We start from the raw sequence: 22,380 nt of genomic DNA, 5'->3' as shown, positions 1-22,380 counted from the left end.
TGCTCGTTGACCCATGAACAACGCAGCTCGGCTTCCTCTGGGTCGCCTCTGCCTTCAACCGCGCCCTCCGTTTCTTGAAACCCTTTCAAGCGCAAAAGTCGAATTTTCAAGAGAACTTAAGCCCAGGGCCACCCCATTTTCCGCATAACTGGTCCATTACGACGATTACTCGCGTTCTGGTTCCATACTCTTGTTATTAACCCTTTGAGCATACTAGCTGTACTATAGACACTCTTTACAACATTGCGAACAGGGATATATATACGATCGAATCGTTGCGAGAATAATGGTAAACTACGTTAACAATTTAGAACTCTCTGTTGACAAGTCCGTATTAACAGAATGTTCTACACTATCGACAGACTACTAACATGACACCACTGCTTTCTCCACTCGAGAGCACGTGTGCTACGAACTCAACACTTTATCGACTATGCCACAATATTACCAGAGAAGCTCGCGGGACACGTCGAAGACGGCGCGCGAGCTCATTTATTTTCTCCGACACGTCCGTCAGAGGTCTGTGACGCGAATTCGTTCGCGTATCGTCACCCTCCCAATCCTAGCGTACCTACGCGTCTCGTGTCTCACCCTCTTCCACGGGTCCCAGCCTCCGGATGGCACGGTTACGAGGCTCATTTTTCGACGCGCGCGTTTCCGGGCGACGTGCCGCATTGTCTGCGTTTCGTGGCTCCGTTACGTGCCCGTGTTATCGACCTGCCCGACGCCGGATTGCAGCGAAATAACAGAGGAAAAGCGAGAAGTCATTTTTGCACGCCACGATGGATCGGTGGAGGGACATTCCTGCGCCCGACAAAGGGACTTCCTATAAAAATTCATCGATTCCTTCGCTTGGGAAGATCCTAACCACTGTATTTGTACGATGCAAAAATTCTTTGGTCTATCGAAGGAAATAACTTTGTTTTCTGGATTTGACTCATCGATGCTCCCGTTGAGAAAAGAGGAGGTAAGGGGTGAACTCGCATACACTTCTAAATACGTAAATTAATTATTAGTAAACGAAGTAAACTTGATGTTATATTATTCTTTACTCTTCCAACCCCTAATCTCCTCTTTCTCCTTATAATTCATTCCGGAATTTCCTTCCAGACACCCGGGGTGTTCCAGTACTAAGAGCCCCCGCCATTTTTTACAGGAGCATTTGACAGACTAATGCATTCCAGAAATAAATTTTTACGAGCCCCTACCTCTCTCCATTATTTAATGTAACGAAGATGTAAGGTAGGCCACATTCGAGGCGCCTCATAAATTTCGCTCGCGTTACTTGTCGCGAGACCGTCAGAGGGAGAAATCGAAACGGATGGCGCGCTAGATCCTTCGATCTTGGTTTGGAGTACGTGTACCCGGAGGATAAGGAGATTCTGTGGCGAGCGGATTTATCGCGGCTTCGATAAATCTTTGGTTTGCGCGGTTGGCAATAGATACTGGCATTAGGGGAGAGAGATTGAGAATGAAAGCTTCTACAGAATGAGTTGCTTATAGGAACATCTGAATATTCTAATTGAAGCAGAGGAAGCTATTGTTTATATTAGAATAGTCTGAATAGTGCTCGTGAAGATTGAAATTATTATAATCTGTTCTATCATGCCAGCCTTGATATCGTACATTTCTAATGCAACATACTCTATAATAATATTCCCAACAATCCGGTATATTATCTACCGTACTGATCTGATCACTGCAAGAGTGCAAGTACCATTTGCGACCACGATGAGCATCAACCCATTAGGGAGGTTCCATCCAGTTCAATAAATTCCACGTTCTCCTCGTCAAGAGGACATTGAAATGTACGATCGAGGAGGAGCACAGAAGATCGACGTGCCTAAGCAATTAAACGAGCACGTCGTGCCAGAGCTCGATTTCTGAGTGTACCCCTGTACACAAGGGGCAGTCGCGCGTTTCTCCACGAGTTATCAGCGTCGTCGCGTTTTCCATCGGTTAAAAACCCTTTCGAGAAACGTTAACGAAGCGAAGTCGGCCATCTTATCGCGCCACGACAGAACAATGCCTCGTTACGCGAACCTCGGAGAGGAGAACGTTCCCGATCGTCTCTGCCGCGATTAAAACCTTCTTTATTCGAGGACCGAAAGAGTTATGCACCCGCGGCGATACTCTCGGCCGAAGATGCTATCGAGGACGTCGAAAAAGGGCTGAGGACCCATCGTCTTCGGCTGCGAAATGCTTCCCTTGTTGTTCGAGACTCTCGACATTTCTCGTTCCAAGTAAATTTTTTAAATTTCGTTCCTCGTTCCCCCTGCGGCGGTTTTCTTAATTGCGGTCGAGGAATTCAGGTCAGGGATGTTTGTCTTCCGATAGGAGGGTTGGTTCATTCTGGCTGAGAGGTTATCTGATTTCTGGATGTCCATGGATGTCTATCGTTCGTGTTAGAGTTGAGCATCAGATTGATTCCTTTCAAATATCGTGATTTAATTATGCGCATTTTATAACTAGGTTTAATTTCTATTAATTTCATTTGTGATGCTTAATTAAATTCCTTGTAATTTTCGTATCGTTGAATTAAATTTTCGAGGCTTAATTAGATGCTGTTGAAATCGTATAGTTTAATTCAATTTATTTTAATTCCACGACATTTAATTAAATTTGTACGAATTCGATTGTAATTTCATCGCGCTCCTTGTAATATTAATGGAAGTGTATTTATGAGGTTTCATAAGTTACGACTCAATTTACATAAATTAATTTTACGAGCTTGGTAAAATTCAAATCTGAAACTCTATGCATTTCATGAATTCGAGTCGCGTTTTTCAAACACGTGAAAGAGAATTTTCCACCAGATGCCGGACTCTCGAATTCCGTTTAGGAGGTCAATGGTCGAAAACCTCTTTGTACAATTGCTAAAGAATTCCCTGTATCGACAAGCGAAGCGCATAGAACGCGTCCTCCACGTGATTAGTCGACTTCGCTCTGGGAGAATTCATCTTTAGTGCGCAACAAACATCAACACTCGAAACAGTGAGTTCGAGTTGATGCATGGTGGCTGGAGAATCCCAGACTGCAGTATATCCTCTTCCTCTGCTCTTTCTTCGACGCAATCCGAGCAGATTGCGCGGATCGCTCCAAAATCTGGACTCAAAACAAGGACTTGTGGCGAATTTACCGCGATCGGACGGCATCGAGGAAGCCGATAAAATATTGCTCGCGACGTTGGCCAATTTCGTTTCCGTCTGCTTTCTTCCTTTTTCGGGAGGGGAACTGTCGGTTCTCCCGTGGCCAACTTTCGTTCATCCTCTCGTCTCCTGCCTCGAAGCTCCGCCATTAAGGTAATGCGTTTCGTTTATGGCTCGGTTCCAGCGACTGTCGTCGCCCTTTTCTCTCCGCGATTCTTCCGCGGCTTTTGATCGCTTCTTGCCCCTGGGCTGCCTTTAATTCTTTCACTCTCGTCTTCGTCCAACTTTGATCGCTCCCGCGGGGATGCTGCGCGAAGGGGCTTAATTCGAGCGTGCGTTTTTATTCCACCGTCGAATGGTCTTTCATTGTACCGAGCGAATCAAGTCGCTCAGTTTATGTTCCGCGGAAATTTTTCCAATAAAACTCTAAAGTTCTCTCGATAAAACGTTGTACAAGAATTTTTTAATTCTACGGTTCGTGTTCCAGGGTCAATTAAAACTAGAGTCCCCAATTAGACAAAACGATGAAACTAGTTTTGCGTTTCAAAAAGTGGACAAGTTTCCCTCGTGATTTTACGTAACTCGATCGACTCTCGAAATTGAAAAAATGATTCGTGTCACCGGGGCGCAATAAATTTTTCACTTATCTGGAATTAATTGGAAAACGAAATACACGGAGTTCGATATTTTTCGACCGCTAGGATTTTTTATAAATTCATAAAAAAGTCAAAACAATTTGTGGCGGTTCGGTTTTGTTTACGGTTAAATAATCGTTTTCTTTGGGGTGAAAGATCAAAGATACTTAACACGATGGCGAAAATGTTCGTTTAGTTTTCCAGTTTTCAGCATTGTTTTATTTGTTAGCTTTCAGATGCTCGCCAAAGGAAATGCAATATGCATGTACCTACCAGAGTACACGCGAGTCAGAGCGTCGAGTGGTTGAAAGCTGTTTCTGATAATATTTTTAAAAACGGGACTTCCGCGTGGATGACTGGCTAAATAAACACGAAACACGAAGCACAGGTCAGCTAGTTTACATCCTGCGTTACATTAACTCCATTTTACCTCTTCAAACGGAAAACGTTATTTGAGCATTCGTGCATTAGGTCTCAATCAACAATAACGAAAGATTGAATTTACAGAGTTGCAAATGGCAAATCCAGTACTTCTACCAAGTTTTCAAGATTCTCAATAATTATAATTCTCAACTGTCTAATTATATTTCTGAATTCTAAATCGACTCTGACGCCAAGTACTTGTCTATGCTAAATGAAATCCTTTAGAGGAAGTTCGGAGTATTCAGTCTTGGTGCATCTGCGACACGCTGGCACCGAGTTTGTATCGCGAGCACGAATTTCCTCGCTGCATAGAAGCTGTTTTTACTTTTGAATTTGCGAGTGAGTTGATTGGAAACTGGAAACTTTGTGACAGTTGAGTGGTTGGTCTTGCGCTATCTTTAATCCTCTTAGCTCTCTAGATTACACGACGAGTGTTCGCGTCTTACTATTTTCTTCTAGTTTCGGTCTAACCATGCCGAGTTTCTACAGACAACTTGCAAGGCGTTTACTTTGATATTATAGTTTGATGGTGCTCTCAATCGTAATGCAATCCCATAAATATCGGCATCCTCTATCTCTGTTGTACACATTTGTCTAAATTAAATGGTAAGCTTAATATTTCAAGCATGTATATATTTATAATGCAAAATTGATATGAAAATATCAAACCTATCGTTCAATTTGGACAAATTTCTTCGATAAACAGAGGGAACGAATATGTACTCATGGGACTGACTGTGCACGTCATCTTGTGGAAAAACTAAACTTATTCGATAAAATCTCGACGTATTAGCACGTGACCAGAAAGTTACACGGGTTCATAGAGGATTAAATATAATAACAGACCCTGAATAAAAATCCATTCGCCCGCAGAGTCAAATCTGTGTCGTCTACTTCTCACCGGACGTCATCCCGCTATTAAAATCTACCTTTCCCCGGGCACAACTAAACCAAAACTCCGTAATCCAGATTGTCACCCAGATAAAAATTCCCCGTGGCGAAAAGAAACTTTCAACGAGGAGAAAAGGAAGAGCAGGGGCTCAGGAGTTGAGAACTCAAGTTTCGCGCGCGTTATGGGTGGCGAATTCCGTCGCCGAGGTTCGCCTTCCCCCCAAGAACCAGGGGTGGATTCTTATCAGAAATTTTCTCTCGGTGGTTCCACACACGCCCCTCTCCTCCATCCCTCCCAACGGTTCGTTTTCCGGAATGTCCGTTGCAGCGACAGCCGCGCAAACTAGTCGCAGCAAGGAAGTTTTACGAGCGAGCGTCAACGGCTGGTGCGCCACGCCGCGAGGAGACGAAGTAGTTTCCAAGGGATGATTTATGACACTCACCCTGACAGGGGCGAAGATCTGGTCGAGCTTGATGTTCTCGAGTCTGTGTTCCTGCTCGCCTTTGTGGAGCAGCTGCAGGTGCGGCTGGAAGTGCGCTGGACAAAGGGTGCCGAGTGGAAGCGGCGACGCCCACGCCGGCAAATGGGGTGGATCGCGAGTGCCGAGCTCCCTGTAGAAGGTCTTCAGGAATCTGAAAGCAGCAAGTAGTTCCGAGTTTAACCGAGGCGACGTCGGCCGCACGGAATTCCTTCGCGAATTTTCTCAATTATGCGAGCGATTGCAACGTGTTCCTTCGGAATGTTTACCTGACAAGTACATTGCGAACGTGGTACTCGTCGTGAGATAGGAATCGGGAGAGATTTTCAGGAAATTATTGGACGATGGATGAAGTTTTCATTTTAGGAGGAGTCTAATTATTTTAATTTGTCTAGGTTTGGTCTGTCTTGGGAGTGGTTAACCGAGTACTGTTATAATAAAAATTCCCTTAAAATCGAATATCTTATCAATAAAAAAACTTCAGTTCATAGCAAAGCTCTGTCCAAATGTACACAATTCAAACTAATTAATAAATAGACTAACAGAAAGTAGATATAGTAGCTAACACTCACAGCTGTTGAAAAACTGGGTTAACAATAGCAGACATCTGACAGAGGCCGTAAAGAACGAATCTCGACGGCCTCGCGTCGAGATTCGACCAGAAAGGGAACCGAACTAGATATATACGTTCAGACAAAGGGAATTGCATTCATCTCAACGTCGAGCAGCACTCAGTTATCTACGTATTCCCGGAAGGAACCTCATCGTTGAATCTTTTCCTGCACGGTTCTCTCGTTTAATAAAATTTTTAACCCATCCGACGTTCCCTGCCTTGGAGTTTCCCTCGACGATAAATCCTGCAGGATCCATTTTCCAGCGAATTACTAAATCGCGAGTTAATCGGCCCGACGACGCCCGACGCCTACTCGCCTACCGCTCTCGAACGCTTTTAAAAGCCTGCCACGTTCAACTTTTTTACAACGCGTCGGTAAAATTCCAATTAATCCGAGTTATACGCGGCCACGTTCCTCCCTGAAGTGGCTCGCTTATCGAGTGACTGGTTAATTTCCCAAGCGACGAAACCGTAGCCGCTCTAAGTGGCAGTTTCACGGTGAATGATGCATTCGTTGTACACGCGGTGCCGCGCCAAGATTGATGATCTTCGAGCCGGGGAACCCGTAGGAAGGTGATCAAGCGTGGAAAGGATCGGACGTGGATGGGTAGTGCTGAGAGCTTTACGGCTTCCGGACGATTGCCTCCGAAGGACCAGGCGTACTGGTTTTATGACCTGCGTCTGCTCAGGACGCGGATACGCGCATTTCCTCGTGATTACGGGGACTTGTTTATCTTTACTGACCGGGCCAATTGGATGGAACAAATACAGGAACTCTTGGAGAGGACATAAATTTTGTTCGTAACGATGAAGAATAGTATCGAAGACGGATGTCCATATACTCGTGTAGACTTAGTTTGTATATTCATAAAAATGATAGAATTGCTAACAGTTTTCTATGTATTCAATAGCAAGTAGTATAACAATAATTGCAGCTAGGTTTCTATTTAAAAGAATACTAAACCGGCAGGATCAATTTCTCGTGCAAATACGAATAGGAAGGTCCTCCATTTTGACATAAGAGGCTTGCTTATCGAACTGTGTATAACGACTTGGAGCGAACGTGATAGTGAATTTTTCGATCCCTTCCTAGACAGAGAATCGATTCTGTAAAAGATTCCTCGCTACTCTTATCATACGTTCGCAAACGTCATACTTTGCTATCGCTCGCAAACTAAGCGACCCTACCAGATAGAATATACAATAAGATCGCCTAGAACGTCTCGAAAGGCCACAGATTGTACACTCCGTAGACGAACGACACCGTTTTAAAAGGACGATGATCGAACTGACCTTAACAGTCTTCCCAAGGGATCCCTTTCCGGGGACGGCGGTCCTCCGATGCTACTTCCGGCGCCGAGTCTCCGCGAGGACGCACGTGCGCTCGATATGTATGCAGCAGGCGCGGGTGGCGGGCTGCAGGGCGGACAACAGACAGGGCTGCTACCCCCAGGGGTCGAGAGGGTGTAACTCCTCTCCAATTCCTGAAACAAAAGAAGAGAAAAGCCGCTTTAGTGGGTCCCTCGAACTGCTCGGCTTGTGTTCCGAGGCCTGGCGTTGTCGTTTCAATACGACGCCGGTATATCATGCTTCCTCCTCGTTCTCGCGCGACGGAAATACCGTTTCCCGCGGCCGTGTTCACCGGCGAATAAACGTCCGTGAAAATTTATTTTCCTCAGACGTCAGCCTTCTCCCTTTAAATAGAGCGCTCCCGAGCCAAACAGCGAGACCTTCGGTCGCGCGATCGTCGATTTGTTGTTTTTCACCCTGGACGAGGCTTTCTTCGCTCTTTATTGGAAATATCGGAAACGCGGGAGTGAAATATCCCCCTCGAAAGCGGAAGACAAATGGTTTGGCGCCTTCGAGCGCGCTCCACTCGTCGTCCCATTGACCGTTGGCTAGTCGTTGACCGAGTGGTCATTAACGACCGAGGTGCTTTAATTAATAACCCTATAAATTAATCCTATTCTAACCTTTCCTCTCTCGAGATCAGGAACCTGCGAGTTGCGGCCTCGAAGTTGAGGAACAGTCCAGAACGGCGCTGCTTGTTAATATTCTGCGAGTCACGTTTGCGTCGAGCTCTTATCGAGAAACGAATTCGTTAGGCGGAGTGAATGGACGATAATAGCACGAGTGGCCCCTGGCATGCGTTGCTCCGAACTCGTTTCTCACCTTTACGGTTTTGTTCGCGTCGTACTATCGCGGGACGATCCGGTCACGTCGGTGATCACGCCGCGAGTAAGAGAAAGGCTACCGCGGTACCGATTGCGCTCATCTGCTTTCGATTCTAACCCCACGCAGCGACTACGCGATCGAGGATGAGTCGATCGTAACCGAGGCAAACCGAGACTGGCGATTAATTTATTTTTCAAACCGACGCTGTAAGGTCAAGATTTTGATAAACAGAGGGGACGTATTTATATCGAATTTTGTAGCTATTAAGTAATCATACTTTTCTACAGTGTCATAATAATTATTCTTACGTTGCATCGTGTTTTATATTTCCCAAGAAACGCCCCCGAGGGGTGGATTCGATCGTCTCATCGAAATTAGTCGCGACGGAGGCAAAGCCACCGACTCTGTAAGATTCACCCTCGGAGGGTGAGGCGAATCGAATTTACAACTTCGAGGGAACGATTCAGGAGGTCGTTCTGGGAAACGACTCCCAGGGATCTTTACCAGTTCGCTTTATTTGACACGTTTCACCGTGACTTTTCAAAGATTTACTCCCTCTTGGTACCTCCATTGCGAGGTCTAAATGCGTCTTATTCTATGACTTCAAATTCTTTTTTACGTTAACTGGATCGCACTGGATTCTACTTCAAAAATGTGAATACCTGACGATAAAACTCAGAGATATGAATGCTTTAGTTACATCGAGTATTAAATGAGTAACGATGTATTTTATAATTAAATAGATATGGTAGACGATCCCTTAGGCATGCAACCTTCTCTCCTTTACTTTACAATGATGCTTCAAAATAAAAAAAAAAAAATATATTCCTCCAGCCCTAATTTTCCAAGGAGTAAATAATCAAAGCCCTCAGAGAGAATACTGTTTTAACCCCTCAACCCCAACGAAATCCATGTCACTGCAATCCGAAATAAAATATGAACCCTTTTCGAGAGTTCGCCACCTCCCTGGAGGAAGAGAGTCAATGCAACCCTCGGATGTAACCTGAACAGCGAAATCGAAGACAAAGACGTCCCTGACGAGGGGGTTAGGATTTAGCGCAAGAAGAGGGCCACCATGCCGAGTATAGCAAAGCACACGAAGTTCGAATCGCGCCAGTATTGTCTTCCCTGGGTGCACTTTGTCGTCGAAGGGGCCAGCGTCGCGCCACTCCGCGCAAAAAGCCGCAGGACGTGCCGAGAGGGGAGCGGGGTGGAAATAATTAAACGCCAGAAAACGCGTCTCCGAGCGGAGGACAAGATGGAACTGGCCTCGGACAAAAACAAAGGGAAGCAGGGTTGATTCGAGGCGGATCGAGAAGCGTGCATACAAAAAGGGAAGAGTTATCGAATCAACGTGGAGCGAACGAACTCCTTCGCCTAATCGAACCACGACTTCCTATGGATCGTTAGTGTTTTGTAATAAAATAAAGATGAAGGTGCTACAGAGGAATTTGAACTTGTATCCGGTGTTCTGAAGATGGATTCTCCTTATTTTTCGCGATTTCAGCCATCATCCGTTCTAAACGTTTTGTTTCGGGGCCCCGTTCGATCGTGGACTACTTTTCCAGGGCCACGCGAGCATTGTGTACGCCGGAGAAAAGTAAGAATCGTGGAGCGCGAACGCGAATGACCGTTCAAAGTTTTGGGTCAACGCTGGCTCGCAATTACGGAGATAACGAACCGCATTCAGTCGGGGGTTCTATTAAAACTATAAAGACTGTTCTCGTGCGACTGCCGCACGACCCTCTCCCCGGTCGTCGTTCAACGAACGCCACTAATGACAATTAAAGTTGAAATTTCCCCCGTCGCCCATCGATTGCTTATTTACTTGCTGGGGTCAGAAAGCTGGATTTATTTAGAGTCAAGCTTTTAATTACATTTTCACTCTTTGATTCAGAGGAAATTCTAAGGAAGAGTAGAGTAAAATAAGTAGGGTAAAACTAGTACTCTTTGGTCTTGGACCCTACAATTCCCCATATCGTATTTTTTGTATAAATCATAGTTCCAGCCACAACTCTAAGACTTCTTCTGCCTGACAGAGGGTTAATTTACAAAACGATTGACGTTCCCTACCTCGCAAAGGGAGGCTTCCTTTCTTAAAATTGTTCCCTGCTATCGTGAATTCCATCAGCCAATCTCAGCTCCCCGCCCCGTGCACTTGGACGTCAAAACCATTCCCCCATATTTCGTTGCGTCGGCCACGGCGGTCCCTCGAACCACGATACCCACCCTTTGGAAAATATAACGCGACCCGTCGACGGAAGCCAGCGGCAGACAATGCCCGCACAATGCCTCGAAAACTACCGCGAGTGTCGTGGAAGCTCAACGAGGAAGCAGACAGACGGGAAAACGTCGAGGGAGGATGTTCGGAAGAGCCGGCGGCATTAATTCGAGGTAATTTCTGCTGCAGACGACAAAGGGCTTCCTTCGGCGTGTTCGACAGAGTACACGCGTCGTCTTAACGCGGACAAAAGGGTTTCCCTTAGCGGATTACCCGGGATCGTGCGTCTTCATGGTGCAACCGGGGCCAAGCATAAGGCGAGATGTTGTAAGATGTTTGGGTGTTGAGACAATAATGGCGCGGGAGCTTGGTTGTTGAGGGTTCGATGAATTTCGACGGAGAAACAGGGTTCCTAACGAACAGGCATGATGTAGGACTTGTATCCGGATACTGGTGCTTCAGGTTTGATTAATAAAAAAATAAAATAAGAGAGATTCAGGTGGTGATTGACATTTTAGGTCTAAGAGCAGGAGAGCTCCAGTTATAACGAACAATATTAAGTTGTGCTAAAAACTGTGGAACTCTTGCAACTCTTGCAAACCATGCTTGGACTCATCCACCCTCTTACTACACTTCCCGGTTATTTTTGAACTACGAAGTGCTTTTACGTTCCTACGACACATTCGAGATCCTTTTACAGGTTCGAGCTCCCATCTCAGAAAATTGTTGTCTTATCCCGAATGGCTGTCCGCGTCGGGAAATAATTTCGACTGGTAGATAATAGTCGATCCGATATTGCACCCGTTAATTTTTCATTTCCCGGGGCCCAGCCTTTTCGATGGAATAATGGCGCGTCACCTGTCGGCGATTTTGTTCATTGTTCGCCGCCGTGAATTATTAAATTACGACGCTAATTGTAATTTCAGCCAGTAATTCTGTCGAACGGTTCGCGAATGACTGCGCGTGGCCACCGATCGAATAAAGATTGCAGCCCGTAATTAACGTCACTCGGAGCGATGCCTGGGATGAGAATAGTTTCCGGTTAATCGTCGAAAGCGGTTTAATATTCGATACGTCGAGGGAACAGTCTGAAAGCAGCATTGGATTGTTTGCTGGCTGTAAAATGAATTCTGAACCGCGGTGAAACGCTGGTGATGTTTGCGAGTGTTTTAAAACAATTTCCCTGTTTTACGGTGGCTGAGCTTGGTGTGGTAACGTAAACGTTTGTGGCTATCCACTCGATGCAGTTACCGAGGTTAAACAATTGTGAATTACTGTTAGGGGTAGGACTCGAGGACGGAGGCTTCTCAAGAATGGTGTAAAGTGGTCTTTTTTTGTGGTGGAGAGTTCATCCACCTCGCGAAGGATTCACTGGTTGTGTAAACACAATTTCTATGTTACTTCGGATACACAAATGACCAACCTTTCTACTTGAAAAAAAAAAAAAACATAGACAACGCATTCGCCCTTCAACGCTTTCAAAAATGAATAAATACCAAATAGCTCCCTCTATTTCTACAAACAGAAAAAAGGACATCTCGATTACCCCGAATCCTCCCCCTAAAACCCTAATTGCCCGCTTTGAATCGCGTCCGCCGAAATCATCGATACATTATGCGGCGCGCCTCGGTAATTAACTACTTTTCGACGGATAAATCTGCGTCGGGGACAAAGGGGCCCGACGACAACGAGGAGAGAACAATGCCAGCGGAGGCACAATGGCGGATAAAATTATGGCGGCAGCGATGAATCGGGTATCAAAGTCGGGCAACACTCTCCTCCGGAGGGGGTTTGGAATCGATGGACGAACGCGACAAGGGAGCAAAACGGGCGACGTTGGTCGAGGAATCTCTGCGTTAAAGTTCCATCACTGCCGGAAGTTAATTTAATCCCGATCCAATTAAACCGGATATAACGCTAAGCCTGTTCGTGGGTGCAGTTGGGCGCGTTGGCAGTTAACGTGCCGACGCTGGCCGTGGCAGTTAACCACCGCGTAAATTGGAAATTGGCCGAGCGTCCAATAAATATCGGATTAGCCAATAAATCGGACGGAAAACGGCGATGCGTTATACCCGGCGAAACAACAGGGTTTGAGGGAGGGACCTAGTGAATTGATGTCGTTGTCGTCTCTTGGCAATGGGGGAGCGAGCTACCTCCTACGCTTTACTGTAAAGAAAAGCGCGTAAACTATTTTAATTAGTCATTTACTCGCAACGTAATGGCACGTGTCGAGGTTGCTATTTTGATGTCTCTAGAAGTAGAAAACAAAGCATCGTTGGGCGGACTCAATTTCCTTTAGCGACATTAAGTGCAAACATGAACTATCAGGGTCCAGCCTCGAGAACCCCTTCAGAAATTTCCTTTATTACCTCACACTCCCACCCAGAGCCCGCCACAGAGAGCCAAAGGATACGCGTTACCTCGTCGGTCGTTCTTTATCGGCGCTTTTTCGCCTCTAAATAGACGCCGACTCCAACGCAAGGGGATAAATAAAGGAAAAATTGCCTCGATAGCTCGACTTCGTGAAAGTCCTTCCTCCTCTCTCGGTCCTCGATAACGGGGGATCGGAGTTATTAGCGTCGTTTAGGATCGATACGAAAACTGCCGCGATATTTCATCCGAATATTATCTCCGCCGTTAGCGGAATCGATTCCCTCCGCGAGTAGGTAAGGTTCGAGCAACTCGCAGAAGCCACTTTTTCGCCCTCTTCGGGGGGGTCGACTCGTCGAAGCCGAGTTACGCAGAATTTGCGTGGAAACTACTCCGCGACGGAGAAGTTGTTCTCTCTAAAGCTTTATGGAGTTCCATGTTTTTACGAGACAGCGAGAACGTTTGCTCACGAGCGTCACGTAACCCTTGCATTACTCCGGCTATACGTGCTCGTTTCAAAATGCGCGCACATCGTCGCGACAAACTTGCGAAACTGTCGTTTTAAATCACACCTGTGGCGATCGCGATCGATTGATTCACGGGCGTATGATATTCATTTTACTAAAGCTAAAATATTAAAGTAAACGCCATGCGAGTTGTTCGCGGAAATAAAATTCGGGTCATAGAGGTTTAAACATTGCTTCGATGGAGATTTTAACTCCCAATCTTTTCAACTGCTGGAACAGTTCGAGCCGCGTTAACTCGAGAATCTTTCGCTCGTAATTGGCAAACTTAACTCCGGTGGTGGAACGAAAAGTCAGCGAAATAACGACAGCAGTTTTACCTACTTCCTCGGAGTAGGAGAGACGTCGGACGTTAGAAAGGGAGCAATTAAAGAAGGAGATCGGCACTCGGATTATTACTAGGCCATTTGATTAAACGAGAACGCTTTCCCCGCGGGTGGAGTCCTCGGAATTAGCCTTAACGGCAGCGACAGGACGATTTCAATTACCCCTTGAGAAGACTTCACTTCGATTTCTCGCGATCGAGTCGAGATAATAAAGTACAGACTCTTCTCACTCGAGAGCTTTCTTCCACTCTCCAAGCCTTCATAACGAGTTGAATTTTTGTTCAGATATGAATCTGAAGGGGAGAGTGGTAAAAGATTGCCTCGTTTGCAATTGATCGATTGCTGGACATTGAGTTAGTGAAGAGATTTCTCTTATACTTGAGGCTCGATATTCGACGTTCGTCGCAGGACTGGGCTCCCTTATCCGCGCCTCGGAGGTCCTTAAATATTCATGAACAATCTTGCGGTAATCCGCTTCGTTGTGACGCGACTGGATGCATCCGAGACACGTGCTATCCTGTGCTGGGCGTCGGTGCACGTCGCGATGCATCGTAATTGTCCCTGGCGCGTGATCGAAAGACCAGTCGTGAAAAAAAATCTCTGCGGACGGAAACTGTATCGTGATGGACATTTTTTGGGTTCTTTCTTGAATGGTCTCTGTTTAAAATTCAAAGATTCTACATGTTCCATTTCGTCTATCGGTGGAACGAGCAAGCGAAAGTAAAGTCAAAGGCGAAAGAAATGGATGAAAGTTCGTGTTCAGAATGTCTGGGAAGGACGTCTGATAAACGTGTACCCTCGTAATTGTCGACGAACACTGGTGCAACTAGGACGTTTCCACGGGAAAACAGCTGAATTTCCTCGAAGATTCCTTGAGTTACGACTTCCCCACGGGAGCTTAATCCCCGATGGTAAGGAAGTTGCGACGGTAAATGCCCGTAGTACGCCTTTCCCTCTGTGCGATTTACTCTGTTTCTCCGTTTCTCGTCCTGGATAAAATGGAGACGGACGCAGGAAGAAATATGACGTCCGCTGTTAAAAGCAACCTCGTGCGTAGTCGTTATGCCCTCGCGAGCTACCTGCGCGCTCTTTACGACGTCGTTTTAATAACTGCGTCTCCTTTCAACGAGACAGTGGCGCAAATTGGATCCATCCTGCCAATCGACGACGATGATATGGGGGATGCACTGATACGCAAATCATTTAAATTGACGTGGCACGAAATTGTATTCCCTTGATGGCTTCTTGTTTCGATATCAACGAAAAGTGTTTCAATGGTGTCTTCATGAATTTTTTATTGGATGAGTATGCGTTTCAGCGGAAGTGCCTTTTGGGTGTGTGTGTAGAGCATGCCTCGAACTACGACGAGTAATTTTTTCTTTGGTGAAATTGTGATATTTTCATTCACGAATCATCGAGTATAGGTACGACGGGCTCGGTAGCGTCATCCTCTTGAGAAATTAATGAACAGGACATTTTCCCCGAAAAGTGTTCGATACTTCATTTCGAAGTCATTAAGACGTCTCATCCCCTTAAATTCGTCCACTCGTGCTTCATAATTGGTGATCGTTACCGGCGTCTGTGTCTGCACGCGTTAAATCCTCGAAAACTACCGACAGAGACAGGGGGCGAGTATTTTCGCAGTGTATCAGTTGCCAAAGTTGGGGTGCTTTTTAAAATGCCGCGAGGAGAGTGTTTGGCGTCGGTCGTTTACCTCGTTACGAGCGGCTTTAAATGCCAAGGGTCCGCCGACTTCGGGCACACTGTACAAGCGGAGCACGCTCCATCCGACATTCGTAAACCCGGCTTCTGTTTTACTCCGGCGCTCGCCTTGCAGCGGTTTTCTCGCGCCGACCAGTGTTTTCGACGTCGACAAACGTCCCGACGCCCCCGCGTCCCTTCTCGCTTCTGCCCTTTAACGCGACAAACGAACGATATTGCGCCACCCAGAGCCCGCTTTACACGGTTTCCAGTCTACAGCGGGCGTTCAAGTACCAATGCCACGCTCGAGAAGCTCGAGATAAATCGCAGGGAGCTTTGTGCCAGCTTTGAATCGCGTTTATTATGCAATTCCGTCGCACGCGACTATTGCGATTAAGCAGCGAGCTAACGTTCCGGAACACTTTTCGCATGATTTCCACGCTCGAAATCCTTTGGTAAATAATTGAAAACCATCCCCCTTTCTCCAAACGCGTGGAGACGTTAAATCAAAGCTCGGATCGGATCGCTTACCAATTACTTATTTATCTCCGCGAGAAATAAAAAATTACACTATTAGGATTTTTCTTTACATTTTGTCTACATTAATTTTAGTCCAAAAATGATATTACGATTAGTGCGAGAAAACGAAAATAATTCAGGTCTGAAATGGTTGATGTTAAATTTTGTTGCAGTTTGCTTGGCAAGCAATCAGCGGTAATTCAGACCTGTGTGGTCGCCTCAATGTAAATTAAAGGGACACGATCGCCAATCTGGAATACTTTTAACCGGTCGAAAGGCAATCAACGTAATTTATGGAGCAGCATCCAATAGGGGTTTCTTGGAAAGGAACCTGGGAAGCAGTGCACGAAATATTAACGAGAGAGGAGAGAAGTTAACTTCGCGCTGCACGAACGGAAATTAATCTGTACGCCGTATTTAGTTGCGCAACCCTGTAACAAGTTTTTGTTACGACTCCACGATGTATCAGCTTTGAAATAAAAACTAAATGTAACGAGCTCGTCCGCTAGTTTCACTGGAATGAATTCTCGAGAAAAGTCCTCTCTTACAAAATCTCCGATATTATTCCACTTTTTAGACTTCAGACTTTGGAAATTAAAGTCGAGCTCGGCAGCGTTACGTAAAGGGAACCGGATATCGGCTCTGCGGTCCGTACATAAATGACGATATTATTGCGGAGCACTGCGGAAAAATATGAGTCCCACGGATCGATAGTCGTGTCCTGCCGTGTTCTCGTCTCGAATATCGAAATCGTAGACGGTGACTCGCGGTCTTTCGGTGCCCGTGTATCTCGATACCATTCGACCGATTTTTCCCTAGCTACAGTTTCGTACTTATATACCCGTTGGGCCGTTCGAAATACTTTTCCGATGGGAAGAGTCTTCGTGAATTCCAAAAATCGTACCAAAAGTCAGCTCTGAAGGACAAACTAAATAAAAGGAAGGCTTTCTTTCGATTTCGACACCAACCATCATTGGGTTTATCAGAACACTGATGAAGTGCATTCGATTACACTTGCGAATAAAGTCACGACAAATCCTACTCATGTAATTTTCTTGCACTATCCGATTGTTCCTCTAAAATAATTAAAGTCGGGGTTAAAGTTGTTTCGGCTCGGTTTGCTTAAACGAGGCCCGACCATTGGCGGGAAATCAAATCGACCCATTGCAGCTGCACTTTCTTCCGTTGCACTCTCGACGAAACCACGAGAGCGCATCGACAGGCTGGCACTTCGAAACTTCGCTCGTCGGTGATTGTCGGCGATTGTTGATAAAGGACCGCAATTAATGGACACTTTGCGGCCTGACCGACGAATGCAACCGCCCCAGCTGCGATGTCCCAGTTTGCTGGGAGATATCGGGAGTCCTTCACAGGCGTTTCGAGTTTGCTAATGTTTCGCTGCCTTTGGAGCTTTTCCAATTGATCGTGGTTGGCGCGAAACGAGGAATTTTGGGATAATTAATCAACGATCTCTCGATGCATGAGGTGGCTGGTCGGAAACATGGTTCGAATTTTATAATTTAATAATACCTGTTTAATAATACCAGGCAATAAAAATGACAGCAAAAGTCTCGTTAACATCAAAACGAAGCATATGTATGCCTAGTTTAAAATCGAAACGAATCACGCGAGCATCGAGGCGTAGCTCAGCGATCCTTGATTTTACGTGACCGTAATCATGCAACGGAGTTCGCCAGGCTACCCGCGAGGACGCGGAGAACGGCGTTAAGCGCATTTCAGTGTCGCCCAACATCCAAATTGGTTTTTGCGTTCGACACGCACCGCGACCTTCCCCTGATGTTAAACGCATCTTGCGTCTCGCGACTGGGAAACCGTGCGACGACGCATGCATTATTTATGAGCTCCTGTTGCACGCGAAGGTGTTAAGTTTCCTCAAGGCTCACGCGCGGGCATCTGTTTAACGCTTTGGCTAGCATTCTAGGCCGCTCGGACGAGAGGAGGCACGAGTTTAGAAAATTACGTTTCCTAAGGAAATAATCCTTGACACGATTTCATCGATTCGATTCTGTCGAAAATTACGTAGAACGATTAGAAGCTCGAAATACTTTGAATACTGCTTATCGATTGGTCTACTACGGGGTCATTCGCAACCGTCTTGAGTCTGAATTACCCCCTGGATAAAACGTTGACCAGCGTTCTGGATTATTGCGAAGTTTCCTGGTTCGAAATGTGATTTTGGAAGTTTCCATGAAAACGCGAGAGCGCTGTAAAGCAACGTTCTCTATTTATTAGACAAAACGGCTAGTTCGATGCAGCGCCCTTTTGAACGCGTTTCGAATGGGCTCTGCGAAACGTCAATCCGGGAAATTGGCACAGTCGTTGGCGTCGGAGAGCCTGTCTCGAGCCCCCCTCCCCCCCCCCACCGTCCTATAGTATGTACAATTTTGCAAGGACGCCGTTCGGTGTTATTTAGAAATTCATAAACGCCGAATGGGAATGGAAACTCGAAATTGAAATCCAATTCCTAGGGGAACTGGTTCGTTCGGTTCCGGTTGTTCGCGTTCTCCGTGCGGGAGCTTAGGTTTTCTCGAATATTCATAAATATCGAACAAAGTACCCCCGAAATAGAAACTTCGGGAAAGAAGAATAGAAGAAGCAGTACGCGAGCGCGCGCGCGAGAGAGAGAGAGAGAGAGACAGAGAGAGAGAGAGAGAGAGAGAGAGAGAGACAGAGAGAGAGAGAGAGAGAAGAAGAAGAAGAACCACCAACGAACAATAAAGCTTCTGGTCGAATTAAACAAATATTTCCCTTGCGTTTCGAAGGTGTATTCGAGCGCGAAAACAACTGGAAAACTATGTATTTAAATTCGAAGACTAACAAACACCCATCATCTGGATTTCATATAAACATTCTCGCTTTACACTCTTTCCGGAGGCACAGAAACAAACTAAGTGGAATTGAAATTGAAATATGGCACAGGTTAACGGTGAATGTCAACTGAATTTTCCAGAAAAGTCCACGAGAGTTCGATGGCGAACGCACCGCGAATTTTTAATTCGTTTCCCGACGGCCATCGGCTACGCTCCTAGATCTCATTTCAGATAACGAAACTTTTCGTCCTCGCAGACTCGCTTAACGAACTCGTCCTCGAATCTTTCACGAATCGCCCCCGCGGGCGACTGAGGAAACTTTCGAGTCGTCCCTGGGCACTTCCGGTCCCGTGCTCTCTCCCAATTCGCGCCGCTGAAACGTCTAATCGAATCCCCGCGCCCCCTGCCGACTCGATTTCCCTTTTCCCAGTCGAAACGATCGCGGGAATTCCCAGTTATTCTTTGTGAAACGATTTCGTTGTCGCCATCAAACGTGTCGAGACTTTGGAAAATTCGAAGGGAAAAGGCAAAGTAGAATGCCGCTCGAAAGTATTCGAACACTACCTTAATTGGAAAAGGATCATTCACGCAAAACGTGCTTTGACTCAATTTATCATCCCTCCCTCCAAGTATTTTTGAGTTCTCATGATTTTAATTCTACTCGAAAGTCTACTCGTTAAAATCGCAATTCCACGCGAGAAATTTTTGCAGCCCGTCAGTGATGCCGATGTAACTTTACTGATTCGTCGAGGGGACGTAATTTTCCCATCTGCGGGCACTCGAATTTACAAGGTGAAACTTTTCGAACGAGTTACAGTTTGTCACCGGGAACTAATGCGTCGCTGGCAGACGAATTAAGGTTTCGTTCAGCGAATCCAACTTTTACACATTTCAGCAATTGGAAAGGCGTAATAACGTCTCTCGAATTGTAACAAATTACGTACTCTATGGAAATCATTAATTTTATCGGACCGCCATTACGATCTCTAATGAGATCGTGACGCGTGGCCCGTGTGGCGTGGTTCGCATATTAAAATCGACAATTAAAATGGCTCGACAATTAAAAGAAATTACGTAGGCCATTCTTTCCAAATAATAAGAATCTAATAAATTTCATCGTTCGTTTACAATAGACTTCTGGCTTTCCAGTATCGAAAATGTTAATTGAAATTTGATCGTTCGAAATAATAAAAATTGAAGGCAATGGCCCACCAAAAATGTTTGTTTGACAGAATATTTGAAACTATTTCTCTTAACGGTAAATATATTCAACAAAAAATGGTCTCTCTACTATCTCCCACTATTTTTACTCCTCCAACTCAACACTCGATCGATCTCATTTTTGTTTACCGAAGCACCTCGATCAAAGCGCATCCATTACCAACTGCGTCCAAGTACTTTCCGCAGTTTGAAAATGTTTACAGTACAGTTCCAAGAGCTCTCCCAGCATCTTTCCTCGGTGGAGGATCAATTCCATCGCTTCGATCTCCTTCGCAATGCAAAATGATCGACCAAAGTCGACCAACTCGGGGTCTTACCTTGTCTTCGACGATCGTGCTCGAAGATTTCCCATCCTCTTCGTCCCTCCTCCTCCTCTCCTTCTCCTTGGCAACCCCATTCAGGCTTCTGTAGGACAACAGACGACACATGTCGCTGGTCAAGTCGGGCAGACGGCTCTTGCAACCGCCGCAGTGGAACTTTTGCTGCGGCATCTCGTTCCGCGTACTTCCGCCGATCTCTCAACGCAGAACCGGAACTGTGCCTGGTCCCACTCTTCATCATCTTCCTCGCATCCGGGACGAACTCGAGCACCCCTCCGCTTTCGACTCGAATCGCTCGCTTTAGCCAGAAATTTGTTGGTCCTTCGCTTTGGCAATCTTTCCTCGAGTCCTCGAGTTGTTAACGAGTTTCGCGGTAGGAAATTGTTCCGAGTAATTATTGTTTGCTCCCGCCCCAAGTGGTTTTTTTTTTTCTTGTTTCGCAATCAGTGACAAATTATGGCGGCGGAGTGATCGATCGCTGCAAAGTTTCGAGGAAGTTTGGTAACGCTGAACTGGTGCCAGCGAAACGGTGTCTCTAGAATTGATGATCAAACTTTGACGTATTACGTTTGTCTTGAGGAACGAACAACGTCTTATCTGCGAGGGGAGGAGGATCTTGGAACGATCTCGACAGGTCGAGACTTTTGTTGGAGTTTGATGCGATCTAGGAGGACGCGCGATGCAAACAGATTTTTGCGAGATACTCCATTGGAGGGAGAGAAAGTTTCTTTCAGGAGGCCTACATTGTCATCTTATCCAAGTGAAAAATTCAGAATGAAACGCTTTTTGAGCGTTCCAGCGTGGCAGATTCTATCAAATGGGGTAAAGTCGACGCGTGGGAGTCTACTGTAGAGACTCAGCAGGGTGAAAGTCCCGAGACGATACACACGTGTTTATAAACGCGTGCGAGGGAAGAGGAAATTGAGGGCGATCGAAAGAAGCCAGCTCCTTGGCACAGTTTCGCGAGATCGGTGGACTCGACTCGTTTTCAGCCCACGGTACACAGACCCCTTTTCTCCCTTTTCGTGTTTCGTTAGCGGCGCGTCTTTGGAGGTCTGTCTTCTTCCGGCAGAGGAATGAGAAATGAAGTAGCCGCGTTTACGTCCGGATATTTTAAGAAATCGAGGACGCGACACTCCAAGGAAGTTCGTTTGCGAGCCCTCCAAGCTCTCTGGGTGATCGAACGGTCCTCTTGAAAGCTTCCGAGTCGACGAGGATAGCACAAACATGCGGTACTTCACAATACAAGCGTCGCTTCGAAGTATCGGGCACGTGTATCGAGTGTTTTCGGGGGCCACGCTCTTCGGATTATGTATTTAAAAATGTAGGCCTTCTATTTTAGTTCGAGATATATTCTGACGACTCTTTAGATATTCCTCCGTGGTCAATAGGACATATAAATCCAAAATCTATTATTTCAAGTCAGAGGAGTGCTATATATCATAAGATTCTCAGATTTTTAACACCCTTAAATCCCTTTTCAAGTTTAAACACCTGCAGGCCAATAACGTGCAGGTTTAAAATTAAAATAAACAATGGTTTGATGTTCCAAGAAAAGTAGCATTCAAATATATCCTCTATCCTTGAAAGTTCTACAAGTGTCTAATAGTTTCCAACGGCACTTTATATTCCAGATCACTGTTCCTGGTCTATCGAGAATGTTTGAACAGAAAGTTGTTAAATATGAAAATTCTGATTCTGCGCGTGGAATTTAATCAGAGACGACACCGAGGCACACGTGCAGAGATACCTGAGCGAGTTGGAAACCGCGATTCGACTGGAACGACTAGGAAAAAAATCGAGCGATGATCCACGGAGGACTGGCCAGCGAGGCTGGGATTCGTCGATCGTCCCGAAACGTTTAAAAATATCCGAGGAAGGTGGACGAGGTCGTTCGGCCGAGACACAACGTGTGAAGCTTAAAAAAAGTCCAAACTTCTCGACGAACGATCAAATTCAATCTGAAAACCTTCAATCTCGAT

General features: G+C 45.9%; 1 protein-coding gene across 6 annotated transcripts in view; it reads right to left on the bottom strand.

Moving 5' to 3' along the window:
* LOC128894095 (uncharacterized) overlaps positions 1-22,380 on the bottom strand; it is a 173,438-nt gene that overhangs the window by 48,816 nt on the left and 102,242 nt on the right. For all 6 annotated transcript variants that reach the window (XM_054155556.1, XM_054155555.1, XM_054155559.1 and 3 more), the window contains 2 exons: positions 7,484-7,674; positions 5,542-5,731 (listed from right to left, as the gene is read on the bottom strand). In XM_054155556.1, coding sequence (XP_054011531.1) covers positions 5,542-5,731; positions 7,484-7,674 — 381 coding nt within the window. The remainder of the gene's footprint in view (positions 1-5,541; positions 5,732-7,483; positions 7,675-22,380) is intronic.

The sequence above is a fragment of the Hylaeus anthracinus genome, unplaced genomic scaffold (genome assembly GCF_026225885.1).
Source record: "Hylaeus anthracinus isolate JK02 unplaced genomic scaffold, UHH_iyHylAnth1.0_haploid 3, whole genome shotgun sequence".
NCBI classification, from domain to species: domain Eukaryota; kingdom Metazoa; phylum Arthropoda; class Insecta; order Hymenoptera; family Colletidae; genus Hylaeus; species Hylaeus anthracinus.
Note: the sequence above shows the minus strand (reverse complement) of the source record. Positions and strands in the feature narration are given on the sequence as shown.